At 33.3% G+C, this 16292-nt stretch overlaps 1 protein-coding gene across 2 annotated transcripts in view; it reads right to left on the bottom strand.

Moving 5' to 3' along the window:
• Positions 1-16292, bottom strand: part of CTNNA3 (catenin alpha 3) — a 1378877-nt gene that overhangs the window by 525512 nt on the left and 837073 nt on the right. For both annotated transcript variants that reach the window (XM_006915590.2, XM_006915591.2), the window contains exon 10: positions 5911-6003. In XM_006915590.2, the coding sequence (XP_006915652.1) occupies positions 5911-6003 (93 nt within the window). The remainder of the gene's footprint in view (positions 1-5910; positions 6004-16292) is intronic.

Raw genomic sequence — 16292 nt, 5'->3', positions numbered from 1 at the left:
GTCTGAACACAACATGGTATTCTAGACATGGTAATCCCATGTCAGGTACATTAGGGATTTTCCCCTATTTCACAGGCTAAGCATATAATCATTTTAAAGCTGAAAATGGTCTCTATATCATGCTACTGACTTATATAGTTGGGTCACCTAAATGAATAATTTTAATTTTCTGGATTTTTCAGGCTGCAAGTATTTTTAAAAGAAGGAGGTATAGGGAAAAGGGAAGTAACTGAGATAGGTTTGGGAAATTTTTATTTTCCCAAGTAAAAATAACCATATGAAAATGTATTATTTACTTTCATTATTATTTCATAAATCAAATATTTTAGATGAATATCAAACAAGTAGAAAGTACATAGATTTCTAATAAAAAGTTAAATAAATTTTATTTTATGAAAAAAGCTAACTATATTGACCTGATTTTATTATAGTATAGTATACTATTTGGAATTCATGGAACTAGATAACAAATGTCCCTCCGAACTCCTGATGCCCCAGGTACTTTTGATAAAAAATGATTTTTCTATCCACTTGGGCAAGAGATTTTATTTAACCTAAGGCCCTGACTTTATATTTATCCTTATTAAATTTCAGCTTATGAGTTTTCAAACATTAGTCCAAATTATAATCATAGTAGAACCTTGAATTCTATCTTTCTCATTTTTGTGCCATATGCAAATGCAAAATGTTTACCTTCCAAGTCACTTGTTAAAATGTAACAAGGGTCAATTCCTATCCATAGTCTTAGCTTTCCACCAGGAAGAGTCTGAACAGCTCTAGTATTTCGCAGTGCTATCATCAGATCACAATTATTTCCTTTACATAAAAGATAGATTCATTAGAAAGGATCTCAGAACTGGACATTAAAAGGCCTGTAGGCCAATTTCTCACCTAAGCTATTGTGCCTCCTATACAATAGCTTGGTCTAATTGTCACCCTCCTTGTGTTTAAAGACATTGGGAAACTACAAATCCTTCCTTCTCAACAAAATCCCCTCTCTTTCAAGATAGCTCTGTTAGAAAACTAATTCTATTTTGAGATGAAATTTGTATCCTTGTAGCTTCTGTTCATAGGTGGTAGTTCTGCCCTCCAGGGTCCTTCAGAACAAAGTCTTTCACATCATAGCCCTTTAAAGATTTGATGACAGAGATCATGTTTCTCCAAGTCTTACCTTTTCCTGGCTAAAAATTCCCTGTTGCTTTTACAAATTTTTCATATGACACTGTTTCAAATCATGTCACTATTTCAGATAGCCTCTGCTAAATATGCTCCAAGTGACAATTCTATTTTGAAGTGTGACATCTGTAACTGGGCAAACCATTATAGCTGTATTCCATTAGGCACAGTATGAACCAAGATGATTCAATTCACTGAAACCTAGGTGAAGTTAATATATTTAACAAAAAAGGAATTAAGTGCCACCCTATCAGCTCCTCCTGACTTTGTGTTTTCTCAACCTTATTCACTCCAGAATCAATCTAGAATTTTTTTTAATTGGTTGAGTTTTGTTTAGAAATTCATAAAGTATCTATTTCTGGTTAAATTAAGAGTTTTAAAAAAATAAAATGGAATATAAAAGTACTTCTCCGTGTTCTTTATCCACCACCTCATTTCCTGGAGGTAACCACTATTACGACTTTCATGAAGACCTTTTAAAAACCTATCTATGACTACATAAACATATGGCTCTATTCCTTTTTTTTTTTTTTTTCAAAATAAATGGAATAATATACCTATTCATCTGAAATGTTCCTTTTTCACTTATCTTGGGAGTCTTCCACACAAAAACTGAGCCAACAATTTAGGTTGGCTCTAAATTGGGTTTGCCATTACAGATAAAGCTGCATAAAAACCTTGCTAATAGACTGTTGTGTATGTGCACATATATATCTGTACCATAAATTGCTGGAAGTAGAATTAGTGGACCTAAATATATGCACATATTTTATTTCAATACATATTGCAAATGTGGAACTTACACACATGTACATGCACACACACAACTGGGGTGTACTACAGATATAATAATTCTGAAATTCAAGAAACTATAAAATTAACACAGTTTTTAAAATAATGTTGACATATAGAGAAGATTAAAATAAGTTTTAGAACTATTCTTTGATGAAAAAATGTTAAATTATATGAGTTTTTCTGACAGCTATACCATACTGCTGATTCACATTGAGGTTATTATCAACTAAAATTGCTAAGCCTTTCAGAGGCTAAGTTTTTGTTAAGCCATATTTATTCCATTCTCTATCTTAGCAATTTGTTTTAGAGTGCTCAGTATATAAGGTTTAATATTTATATGTATTATAAACAAACTGAGATTTAGTTCATATTCTAGAATATCCAAATTCTTTATGACTGAATTATTTCATCTATTTCCTTTATTCTGTTATTTTTAACTAAAAAAAATAAGAACATGTATTCTATAATTTTATCCAAATCACTAGTAAAACATTGAAAGGTGCTAAGTCAAGAGGATCACTGCAGCCCACCGGTACAGGCCTCATCCTTGGTTGGCAACTATATATTAATCAGGCATTTTAAAGATATTTTTTCATCAATTGCAATTAAAACTAATTACACTATGTTTTTTATGTTGTCAGAAAGAAAACACACCATTTTAGAAAAAGTATTATAAAGATTTTTAAAGCCTTGCTGCCCTCTATGAATATCGAATAATTTATCATTCTAGAATCCCTATCATTCATTTATATATTGGACAAAAATTTGTTGAATATTCAATATAGCTTCATTTCTGTTAGGCGCAGGATATGTAAGTAATGAATAAGGATGACTAAATTATTGCCTTTATGAACTTTATGTTTGAACGTAAAAATACACAATAAAAATAACAAAATAATATAAAATATAATTTCAGGTTGTGATAGATTCTAAAAGAAATAAATATGATGACATAGTAGGATATACCTGCAGGAGTGATTTAAGGAATTGAGAAGATGATGTTTGAGGTGAGTCCTCACAAATTGAATATAACAGGAGCTGTCTATATGGCTATATGAGAAAAGAGCAATGGGAAATTACCAAGTGCAAACCCCCTCAGGTAGGAAGGAGCCTGCTGTGTTCTAGAAACAGAAATCTAATGATTGGAAAGGAAAATAATATGGGATGGGGCTGGAAGTTAGGCAGTAAGAAGTTCATATAAGTCTGATTAAACTATAAAAATTTTTTGCATTTCACTGTAAAAAGCTAAGGAAAGTAATTGCTACAAAAAAAAATGTTTACAATTTTACTTTGGCTTTTATATAGAAAGTAAAAAGTAGATTAGATAAAGATGATAATGTCATAAGCTAACATGTTGACAGAATGGAGAAAAGCATATAGATTCAAAATCAATATTTTTTGGTGAAAATGATAGGACTTGTTAATAGAAAAAACAGCCAATAGAAGTCATTAGACTATAAGCTTCACAAAGGTAAGGATTTTTGTTTGCTTTTTTTTTTTTTTTTTTTACTATTTTCCTCCAGATGCATAAATAGTGCCTACCACATACAATGTGTTCAATAAACATTTACTGAATGAATTTACGGGTTTTTCCCCAGAGCAACTAGAAGGACAACCATGCCATTAATTAAAATCACTAAGACTGAAGAAGAAACAGAATGAGATGGGGACAGACAAATTTAAGAGTTCCATTTTGGCTATTTTAAGTCTTAGATGTCTTCTAGATATTGAAGTGGAAATGTCACGAGGAAAACTAGATGTTTAAGTTCAGTCATTAGGTAAAAGTTCTAGCTTGGAGAGAAAAATTTGGAAGCCAGCAGTATGTAGCCATGGGATTTATAGTAAATAATAAAAAATTTAAGAAATCCCTGAAGGACATAAAAAAGAGTTCTAATTATAGAGATACATAAAACATGTTTATTAATGAAAATATTTAATATCTTAAAAAAGTGATTATTCCCTAAAATAATCTAAAATTTAAAACATTTAGAAATGTTCAATAAATATTCTAACATGTATTTTCATCAAACTTGGCAAGTTGCTACTAAAAGTTACATAAAAGAGCAAAATAAGAATAGCAATAATTTAAAGAAAAAAATGAGGTGAGCCAATTTGCCCAGAAGATATTAAGATTTAGTATAAAACCATAATTAAGACATTGCAATACTGTATGTAGTAGGGATAAAGACATAGACCAGTGGAACACAAGAGAGAATCTAGAAACATAAATATTTGAAACATATTTCGATTTAGCTATCAATCTATATTTACATATGGAATAGTAGTAAAATGTTATACATATTTGATATATATGTATTTTATGTGTATGTGTATATTATATATGTGTATAAGTATATACATGTATGTGTATACAAATATATATATATAAACCAATGGAAACATTTATAGTGTATATGTGTATGTGCAGAACAAATGGTAGCATTTCACATTAATTGGGAAAGGATCAACTACTTAATGCATGATATTGCCCAATGGTTAGCACTAGAAAGAAAATGAAGTAGATCTCTAGCTCATGTTACACATAAAAACAAATTTCAGATCAAATAAAGATCTATATGTTTCAATCTTTTTAAAAGATAGTATGGTACTTTATAATAATTTTATTGGAAGAATTCCTTAGCAAAGCACAAAACAACAGACATGTGGCACAGGGTAGGTGCTCTATAAATATCTATTGAAGGCATTAAAAGATAGATCATATATTTACATTAAAGTTCTTAAAATTCTCATTGATTAAAATATTGTTTTAAAAATTTTTTAAAGCCATAGACAACAGAAGATATTTTTTAAAAACCCAAGCAATATAATAATAATTTTAAAATTTTTCAAAAAGGTTTAGGCAATTCACAAAATTAGAAAGCTAAATGATTAATAAATATCTGAAAAAAAGTCTCTTTTTAATCAGAAAATTATAAAGCCAGTGAGATTTATTTAATACTCCTCAGTATTAAATAATGATGCTGTCATTTTTAAAAGTCATTCTTTTAAAAATGACAGCATCAAGTAGTATCCACAATGTGGAGAAATGAGAATCCTCCTAGACTGTTGAGGGAAGTATAAGTGATTCAACCACTTCAGAAACCTCATTGGGGTATTCTGTCCCCTGTAGGATCTCACAGAAAACTGACATCAGTTGTGCGGTCTCAGTTGCAGATCCTCCAGACTCCACTTCTCCAGCCAGTTTTTACTAGTTAATTAACATCAAGTCCAAAGAAGCAGTCTCCCTTACTAGTTCCCTAGTGATAAAATCATCAGCAAGGCAAATCAAAAATTTAACACATACTTACTTTTAGTAAAATAAAAATCTTGGCAGGTGTCCAAAGACTTAAAATTTCTAATCATTGCCACATTTTACATTCTTACATTTGTGGTCTTTATTAGGAAGCAGTTATTTATTGCTTATTTTAGACAAGGTGACTAAGATTGCCTTTAGGTGTATCCTAATTCATGGCTTCAAGGTTCCTAGTCATCTAGATACAACTCCCTAAAAACGTGTTGCTCTTCAGATTTCAGGAAATTGAAGACAATAAAACAACAAAAAATACATTTCTTGGCTTTTACCAAAGCCATGCCTTCTTTTGATAAAAGGAAAGAAAATGTTCCTTTCATTCTATTTGAGGTTTCAAAATAAATAATCACTAAAAATAAATCAAATCTGTTGGAGACAAAGTACCACTTTGATTTCAAATTATATTTTTCTCTCACAAGATTCTGATATAGGCCCTCAGGGAATGTTACAAAAACCAGGTGCTAAGTAAAGAAATAGATGATTAGTAAAAAATAAACCATAATCTTAGGATGAGTCATCTTCTGCGTTTAAAATAAATATTTTAATATCTTTCCATGTGTATAAGAGTCTGAAGCATTATATATACTTTTTATAGCTAGCTTTGTAGAAGAGTATCTGAGTTATCATACCTGTGGACACAAAGTTTCCAAGTGATTGGCTGCAATTTTGACAATTTTAATCCCATCTTCATTTGTTGACATGGAACAAGCAAGATTTGCCACCTTAAATACAATCAAAAATAATGAAAATTATTTCAGATTATCAAGGAAATGCAGAAACATTTATTATCCATGTATACCTACATTGAAAATCTCAGTAATAAACAACAGCATTCTCATAAATGTCACTGGTGTCTGTTTTATGAAAGCATCCAGAGAATCTATTAAAACAAAAAACAACAAAGGGCCCTATAAAATTGTTTAGAACAAAAGGAAAGACTGGTGAGTGAATCAGTAAACCCCATATAATCTCTTGGTATCAACATCTAATCGTTAATATGATGCTATTATGATTTGCTATGGGACCGAAAAAAATTGTATCTATGGATTGAATGCTAATAGGTTCTTGGAATCTCGTATGATTGTGGTTTACTTTACTTTTGTAATTGGTTTATTATTTCCCAGAGGTTTATTATGCCTACTTAAGTTGCATTAAGAATGACTATATCTTTATTCATGTTTATTCAGCATCAAATATACTACAAAGCTAGACAAATAGAAGATAATTAAATTCTTCTTCCTGTTCTTGATATTCTACCACAACCTTATGGGCACTGTTTGACATTCTAGCAATCTATTTGATTCAAGCATTAGTGACAACCAAATTCCTTTATACATTATTGCTTTTGAAACTTATACTCTCTTCCAGTGAAATGAATGTTCTTTTAAATAACTGCCGTTATGTCCTATATCTAAGCCTAATATTTACAAATATTTCTTTATACCATGAGCCATGAGAAAGAGCATGAGATTCTTTTCTTTTCCTTTGAACCTCACTCTTATTCAACATTCCTCTTGCTAGCAAGTATTTGTATACAGAGGAAGTGTTTACTCTGATCTATGGAATACATAACTGTCTTCATCGCTGCAAAGAGTTTGTTGTTTTAAAAATCATTTTTCTAACATACTTAATGCCTCTGTTGATTATTATATACTTTAACACGATGTAGTTTTTACTGTTCAAATCTAAAATGCATTCAGTTGCGGAGAAACCACACGTTGCTGCATGCAATGAAAGCAAATAACAAGCATATATAAAAAGATCACAAAATGTTACTGAAATGGATTTATAGTCTTTGTTTTTAATAGCATTACTTTTAATACGTCAACAATGAAACAACTCTTTGGTTTGCATTTACATATAATGAAATAATAGCCATACATTATTTAACTGTGGAAGGGCATTGCTCACTATATTAATGTACATGGAAATGGCTCACTTGAAAAGGTCTTTTGTTGGCTTGAAGGTCGCAGTGCCTCAACTTTATTATCTGACACATAATTAGCACGTTTGTGAATTATTTGAAAAGAACAGCAGTTTCTGTGCCCCTCTCCTCAACTCCTCAAGCCCCACTCACAGAAGGTTAAATTCAGCAGTCTAATTGCTTTAATATACCTTATAATAATTTGTACTACACTTGCAAAAAAAAAAAACCGTCTGTAAATTCTAACACTATTTAAGTAAAAAATAAAACAAAATAAAATAAAAATTATAGGTTCAATCTTTTGGTCAAATCAGAATGCTGGTTAATCCTAAATTTAAAGAATTACAAAAAGGTGCCCCATATAGCCACCGTTTTATTTTTTCTATTTATTTACTTTTAATGTATCATCATTCTCTTTTTCTCCATTTAAAAATAGGCATTCTTGTTCTGGACATTTGTTAGTCACCATGTTTACTGCAAGCCAATTCAATGACTAACATAACATGGAAATCATCTTGAACACAAAATTTCTGTTTATATATTAGCAGACTTAAGTTTTACAACACTCCTAATTGAAAATACAACACAGCTAAAAGATTTCAACTCAATTAATTATCATATTAATACTCTTTGTTTCTTTTATTCAGACATAATAGAATTTCTCTTTGCCAGAACTGTTCTATATCAGATAAACTTTCTAGATAATCAAGTAGTATTATTTCCAGATTAAGGTATGTAAAGTTCTAGTGATACTTTATACGAATTCAAATTTATAAAATAGCTAATATTCTGTGACAAAACAGATAAATTTACATGACAGAAATATCTTTATATTTCTAATATGACTGACTTGTGACATATTTTCTAAAGTCGCATCACTGTGTAAATAGAAGACAAATTTCTACTAACAATAATTATACCTAAATTCTATGGGGCTCTTTTGGCAGTCGAGTATGTTGCCAAGCACAGCATGAAGGCGAATCCCTCATAGTTAAAGAAAGCAGCATGCAAATAAAATATTTTGTAAAATAGTTTGAGATATTTGGACATTTGATATCTTTGTATATCTAACTTTGACAATGTTTCAAAAGTCTGTGGAAAGCTTCAGTATTCAAGAAAGCCTTGTGGAAAGTTTGTGCCCACTAAGAGAAATTAGGGCTTATGGAGGTTTTGGAGATAAACAGATCTAGATTTGAACCTAATTCCCAGAGTTAATAAGCTCTCTGATCATGGGCAATTTGTTAACTTCTCTAAGCCGTCAGTCAGTCTGTCACTAAGGGGTTCTCACACAGAAATTCATCTGTGATATAATTTCTTAAGAATGTGAGGAAAACTCTGATGTTTGGTGAGATTTCCATTGTTGCGCATTTATTATTTATATATAGTTAACTGCAATATCATGTCACAGTGTATCTCAATGGGAGAGAAATGTCACTGTCTCATTTTCATTTTATATTCCTCTCAGGCAGATGGTCATGCAACTCCTGTGTAAACACTTTCAGAGACAGAGAATGTACTGATTTGCAAGTCAGCCTATTCTCTTTGTGGGTAGTCCAAAGTTACACACGTTAAAAACTTCTTTGTTATCATGAGGTGAAATCTCTCAACGATTTTCTCATAGTAGTCATAGAATCCAGAATGTCACATATCCTCAGTAATAGAAATAAAGTTGGGTCCATATAAAGTCTATATTAGCAGTTCTCAATATTTGTAGGATAAATTAGATGGTGAGTATAATAGAATCACCAGTAAATAGCTATTAAAAAGGGAAATTCCAGGGTTTTTGTTGTTGTTGTTTTTGTTTGTTTGTTTGTTGCCAAATTACTCTGATATAGTGTGTCTATGGATGGAAGTTAAGGTAGTAGAAGTTATGTTTAATTTGATTTTTAAAAGTTCTCTAAGTGAGTCTGATATCTCACCTCCCTACACACAAACACACACAAACAAACAAAAAAATAGAGAAAGCAAACATATATTTGGACTTTGGGCTGATTTTCATTTGTTTGGGTAGACACTCCTTCCAGATAGTTAATGTAAAGAGGAAATAATCTATAAAAAGTATGACTTGAATATATGTGGAAAAGGCTAGGAAGTCATAGAAAATGCTTTATAAATTAGGGACAAGAAAAAATGACTTATACTACTACTTGAGAAATAGTGCTTAGTCTATTCAGGCTATCATAACAAAAGTACCATACTGGTTAGCTTATGAACAACAGAATTTACTTCTCACTGTTCCAGAGGATAGGAAGTCCAGGACCAAGGTTGTGGCAGATTTGGTGTCTGGTAAGTACCTGCTTCCTCTATCACAGAGACAGCTGTGCCTCTAGCTGTAACCTCACATGACAAAAAAGGTGAAGGATCTCTCTAGGGTCTCTTTTACAAGGGCACTAATCCCATTCATGAGGGTTCTGCCCTTGTAACCTAATCACCTCCTAAAAGCCCCACCTACCAATACCATGGCGTTTAGGATTTCAACATATGAATTTTTGAGACACAAACATTTAGTCTATAACAAAAAGAGAAAAGTTAAAATATCAAAATATATAGGAAACAAGAAAATCAAGTATAGGAAAAATTTCTGATCTTTTACCCAGAATCCATTCCTCCTTCTGTCATTAATACTCTGATTTCCCTTTGGAGAACTGTTCTCTCTTCCTCTAATCCAGTGGTGTGAACTCTTGGTATGACTGTTAATGAAGTCTCCTAGTCCTCCTCTAACTCCATCCTGGGCATATTCAACACCCTACTGCCTAAAGCCCTAAAGTACTCCTTGTTCCTGCCCAATCTGAGCTGTCTTTTTCTTCATTTTGCCTTTACTTACATGCCCTACCTTGTGTCTTTCAGTGAAGTCTCTTTTGTTTTCTAGTTAAGTAAACCAAATTTATTTTATCTTGCATGCTATCATAAATGATTGAATTATTGAACCAGAAATTTACACAACAATTATGTACTGATTTCACAGAGTACTTTCAGCAATGCTAAGTGTTGGCAATGTAGAATCATAATCATTTAATGGAAAGCACCTCCTAATCAAATGTCTTCCTCTTGACTTAGGCCACCTGAATGTCCTAGTATCAGGGGCCAATGCAGGGAAGAAGGTATTCATTTCAGTTCCTGAGCATGTAGATAAATGTGTTTACACTTGTCTTTCCTCAAATATCTATTTCTTCAATGTCTATTAGCATATTCTATATACCAGGTACAAAAGAACATCCAATTCTTGAAGAAAATAATTTCCCATTTTTGGGTTAATCATTTGCAAGTTGTTCATTCCACCTGAAAACCATCCTGTCACATGCTCTTTCAAATTCAAACTTATACATCAAGGCCTGGATCAGATATCTCCTCCACATACCCTTTTCAGATGCCCCAAATCAGAATTCATCTTTCTACCTTCCATACTCCCACAATTATAGCACAAACTTCATTCTTCCTAGATTCACTATGTAACAGTGAGCTGCTGGAAGGGAAAGATAGTAATGTATTCTTTTAAAAAATTATGGCTAATCAAGCGAAGTATCCTAAAAATAGTATTTAGTCCATGTAATAAATAAAAATAATGATTTATCTTTGTCCAGCTAGAAAGTGAATTATCATAACTAAAAATGATTTTCTATTGTGTCTTAAATGAATACATTCAATGAATAATATTTCATAGAAGCCTTATTACTATTTTATTTATTCGTTGAAGTTGTGTTCTTTTTCTGTCCCTTTCTCATCAAAAAAAATAAAAAGTTTCTAATTATCTATAATATGAGCACAAAAGTAAGTATCATTACTTTAAGTTTTAGAGAAAAGAAAACAATTGGGTCATTACACTTAATTATCCAGAGTTGATTTCAGTCTGACTTCACATGTTTATTGGGAACATCAAAATCTGAAAAATCTGTAGGAAAGATACAAATGAACACTGGCAGACTCTGAGTAGGGCTACAGAAACAATATAGCTGACATCAGTTCTTTATTTTTAATTTTGTATTTGAAAAGGAGATTTGGATTTTTTTCTGAATTTGGAAAAGAACAAGGGGTCACAAAATCTTAAAATAAAAAGAGAGGTCCATGCCTTTTGGACACACTACTAAATAGTAAAATTAGAAGTCACTGGCCAAATCACTGATAGAGGGAACACTAGTTCTTCAGGTACATGAGAGATATCTAGATTTTGACTAAATACTTTGAGTTTGAGTTGCCATTGAGAAATATAAGTAGACATATCCAATAAGTAGTTAGCTATGTAGTTAGGATGGGTCTACAGTGGATATTAATTAGGAAGTCACTAGCTTAACAATCGGATTTGATTGTGTAGGGAGCAAATATTTTTAGAAGATTATCTAAGATATCGATATTTATTAAGCAGATAGAAAAAGATAACCCTATGTTGAGTCTTAGCAAAGGTGGCAAGAGATAGAGCAGGTTACTCACAATACTCTGATGTCGCAGAGGCTGAGAGAACAGAAAGTTTCAAAAAGGAAGTCTTCCTTCACCTTTTTTTCCCATCCCCCCTCCCTTTCAGCAACCATCAGTTTATTCTCTGTATCTATGAGTCTGTTTCTGTTTGGTTTGTTTACTTTGTTTCTTAGGTTCTACATATAAGTGAAATCATATGTTATTTGTCTTTCACTGTTTGATTTATTTTGGTTTGCATAATGCCTTCCAGGTCCATCCATGTTGTTGCAAATGGGAAGATTTCATTATTTTTTATGGCTGAGTAATATTCCATTGTAGATTTGTATCACCTCTTCTTTATTCAATCATCCATTGATGGGCATTTAAGTTGCTTCCATATCTTGGCTATTGCAAATAATGATGCAATGAACATTAGCATGCATGTATCTTTTCAAATTCATATTTTGAATTTCTTTGGATAAATACCCAGAAATGAAATTCCTGAGTCATAAGGTAGCTCATTTTTAATTTTTTGAGGAACCGCTAAATTTTTCCAGAGTGGCTACAATTTACAATCCCGCCAACAGTGCATGAGGGTTCCCTTTTCTCCATATCCTCATTAGTACTCATGTGTTGATTTATTGATGATAGTCACTGTGACAGATGTGAAGTGATATGTCATTGTAGTTTTAATTTGCATTTCTCTGATGATTAGTGACATTTAGTATCTTTTCACATGTCTATTGGCCCATCTGTATGGACTCTAGAAAAATGTTTGTTTGGGTTCTCTGCCCATTTTCTAATTGGATTGTTAGTTTTCTGGGTGTTAACTTGCATGAGTTCTTTATAAATTTTGGATATTAACCCCTTATTGGATGCATCATTGGTGAATATCTTCTTCTATCCAGTAAGTTGTCCTTTCTTTTTTTTTTTTTTTGATGATTTCTTTTGCTGTGCAAAAGCTTTTTAGTTTGATGTAGTACAAATTGGTAATTATGAAATAGTCAAGGGAACACAAAGTACAGTATAGGAAATAGTTAATAATATTGTAATAAATCTGTATAGTGTCAGATGGGTACTAGACTAATTGAGGGAGATCACTGTAAATTATAAAACTGTTTAACCACTATGCTGTACACCTAAAACTAATTTAAAAATAATATCAAATGTCAATTGCAATTGAAAATAAATTTAAAATTAATTAATTTTAAAAAGAAGGTAGTCTTAAAAATCAAATACTGAGAAGTCAAATAAATAATCCCTGAAATTATCCATTGATTCAGCCTCACAGAGAGTCATTCTTAGAGAGTTTGGCTGGAATGATGATGGTCAAACTGGACTAGTGTGGACTCAGGACTGTGTAGGTGGTGAAATAACCCTGTGCCTTGTGACCCAAAATAGAGAGCTAGAGGCTATCTGTACAAGATTCACTCTCCCATTCCCATATCTATCTATACCTTTTGATTTCACTTATCAAACATCTCTTGTATCTATTTTTTTGCTCCCCACTCTAGTCATTTACTGTCATCTTATTTTTTATTATTGTATCCAGTCTTAGCTTTTATTCCCAGTCACTGTGCCTCCTCTACAATATATTCACTATACTGTAACTGACAACTTTTTTCAAACACAAATTTGATCCTCCTATTATCATCTCCCCACCCCCATACCATATCACCTTCCCTATATGGTCCTGTATAGTCTGGTCCAAACTCATCATGCACAGTTATGTTTCTTTCTTTGCTTCAGATATATCAATCTGCTTTTAGATATCAATGCTTCCTTCTGTCATAGGATATTTGCACATGATATTTTCTTTAGCTTGGAATGTGCCCCTCTGCCTTCTTCTCTGTCATCCTTATACCACTTAGACATGTTTAACTGACACTTGTCAGATCTCTGTTCAAAAGTAATTCTTTAGAAAAATTTTCACCAACACTGCATTGCCCCACCCACACGAGACCTTCCTCTACCCCAATTAGTTTTTTTCTTCAGAGCATGATTCTTAGTTTGTAATTAAACATTCACTGAGTAGATTATTTGATTAGTGACCATTTCCTCTCTTTGTTAACAGCAAGGGTCTCACCTGTGTTTGCTCATCATTAGGATCTCAGTTCATACCACCTGGTAGCCAAACAATAAATAGTTCTTCAGTGAATGAATAAATACATGAATGCATGAAATAGTATGCTTAAGAATGTATCATTCCCAAAGTAAGAAAGAAAAATGGAGTTTAGAGGGAGGATACAGCAGCAGAAATCCAGGACAAGAGAGAATGAGAGATGAAATTTCCCTTTGAAATTCATTTGCAATATTCCACAAGGCTGAGAAAGCTGGACTTCAAAGAAAAGTAACATACTTTTCTTCTTGTCTGGTCATCGTACTTAACAAAGCCTGGGGGGCAGCTTCTTTTAAGTTTTACTTTCACTTAAGATATCAAATTGAGAATAACTGAATAGTTCCTACTTTAGATTTTAGTTAATTTATTTTTAATCAGGTAGAGAATAACTCTTCAAAGGGCCTAAACTGGCTGCCAAATGCTCGTAAGTATGGCAGATGGAAAGAAGTGTGGTAACTCTCATCGACAAACTCAGGAGCTTTAACACATACGGTACATAATGTAATGCATACTTTGTTTCCAGGAAAGTTTAGCTCAGTGGCCTGGGACTGAGTCTGAGAAGCATAGCAAAGGGGCTGTGGTCTTCTAGTGTAGGCACCCAAGTGACGTTTGGCTAACCAAGCCACCTCTTCTATTTCTCCTGGTGAAATAGTGCTGCTCTGCTACTCCTTGTAGTAACAAGAAATGACCATGAATTATGAGTTTTGAAGAATATTTAACTAATAGAATCATGCTATAAAAGTTCAGGGTAAGGTACAGGGAAACAATTTCACCAAGTAACAGATATTGATTTTGCACCTATTATGTGGGCTGGGAACTGCCAGGGAAATCAAAGACGATGCAAGCAAATCTCAAGAAACACAATCTATTTAGAGGAACACATGAAGGAATCAAAGAATAAAACTCTAAGTTTCTAAGTACAATAGGAAGCTAGAGGCAACTGTAGTCAGGGTGATCCGTAGAAATAAATTATTACCAAGGAACTTCATATTTTCTTGAATTTTGCATCTCAAGCTGCCTCCCAAACTTTATGAACCTTAAATCACACAACCCTGTCTCTGATATTAGTTTTGCTAACAAAATCATTTGCCTCTGTCTGTGGTTATCCACCTATAAGATGAAGAGCTGATTATTTGATTTCTAGGCCCCCTCCTATTTCAATTTTGTTTTACTGTTATGTAACCTGATAACAAAATTACACAGGAATTAGATAGGGAATAGAGCTATCAGGCAATTCGGTTGTTAATTTAAACATTAAATATCTAAATTAAAAAATTAGCAAATTAAATATAACTATGTAATAAAAGAATAATGATACAGCAAGACAATGTAGTATATTCCAGGAATAAACCAATGGCTCATGATTGGGAAATCTAACAATGAAATTTCTTGTTTTACTGTATTTCAACAGGTTTTAGAAAAGCATTTGATAATAGTTTTATTCCTATACTTATTAAAGCAAAGCTAAACAAAAGCAAAACAAAACAAAAACAAAACAAAATTAGTGAATGAAAAGACAAAATCATTCATAACCTGAAAGAGGTCAAATTCCAGAAACATACAGCAAATATCCTGCTCAAAAGTCAGTATTAAGATAAGTATTCCCAGTCCCCCACCCCTCCCAAAAATGATGTAGATGATAGAGGCTCTGTTCATCCTTCTGGAGACCAAATCAAAGTTGTGACAGAAACAAGAAACTAACAGCAAGGAAATATCCCCTGGGATCTAGATGAACAAGCCATACACCTAGGGAGAAAGCCAAGAAAGCACCCTGCATTAGCAGAAGGTAGGACAGGGTGAGGACGCAGGACTGCCCGGTCTCCAACAGCCGAGTGAGAATGAGGTGGCAGCTGCAGCAGCGGCAGACTCTTTTTAAAGGGGCCACGTCTGCGAGTGAACTTTCACAGTGATGGAACTACTCTGAGCACGAGTGCCGTTTCAGCTGCGCAGGGACTTACAGGGGGGCACTGAGTTGTCCAAGTGAGTGCTGAAGCGAGACTTGTTCTGTACAGAAGTGCCGGCTGTACCCATTTTCCTCCGTAGAGCCCTGCTTCCAGCGCGCGGACACAGCGCCGCCATAGCCCTGACGTCATCAAACAGGATAACAGAGGTTGCTCCACCCAGAGGATTCCCGGAAACTCCACCTCTCCCAACTCCCAGCCCTAACCAAGCCACATCCAGGTGTATCCTTAGCAAGTCAGGTGCACCTTGCTGAGCAGCACCTAGACTCATCCTGGTGGCGCCTGGCCTCAGTTTCTGGTGTGGCCTTTTGAAGCAACTATAAGCACAGCATCTGTGGATTGCTTGCTGAATCTTAACAGATGGCACTGGAGGGGTACAGGCTTGGGCTAAATTTGGCCTACAGCTGAACCCCTCTCAGGACTGTGCCACTGGACATCTACTACACAAAGCCACACTAATAAGACCAGGAGACTTAGGACCTTTGCTTAGTACATAGAAACAGACACAGAAAGGCAGCCAAAATGGGAAGATAAAGAAACAGAAACCATATGAGAGAACAGAACAGAGATCCAGGAATAATAGAGTCGAGCAATCTAACAGATGCAGAGTTCAAAACA

Source organism: Pteropus alecto, unplaced genomic scaffold, assembly GCF_000325575.1.
Source record: "Pteropus alecto unplaced genomic scaffold, ASM32557v1 scaffold155, whole genome shotgun sequence".
Lineage (NCBI taxonomy): Eukaryota > Metazoa > Chordata > Mammalia > Chiroptera > Pteropodidae > Pteropus > Pteropus alecto.
Note: the sequence above shows the minus strand (reverse complement) of the source record. Positions and strands in the feature narration are given on the sequence as shown.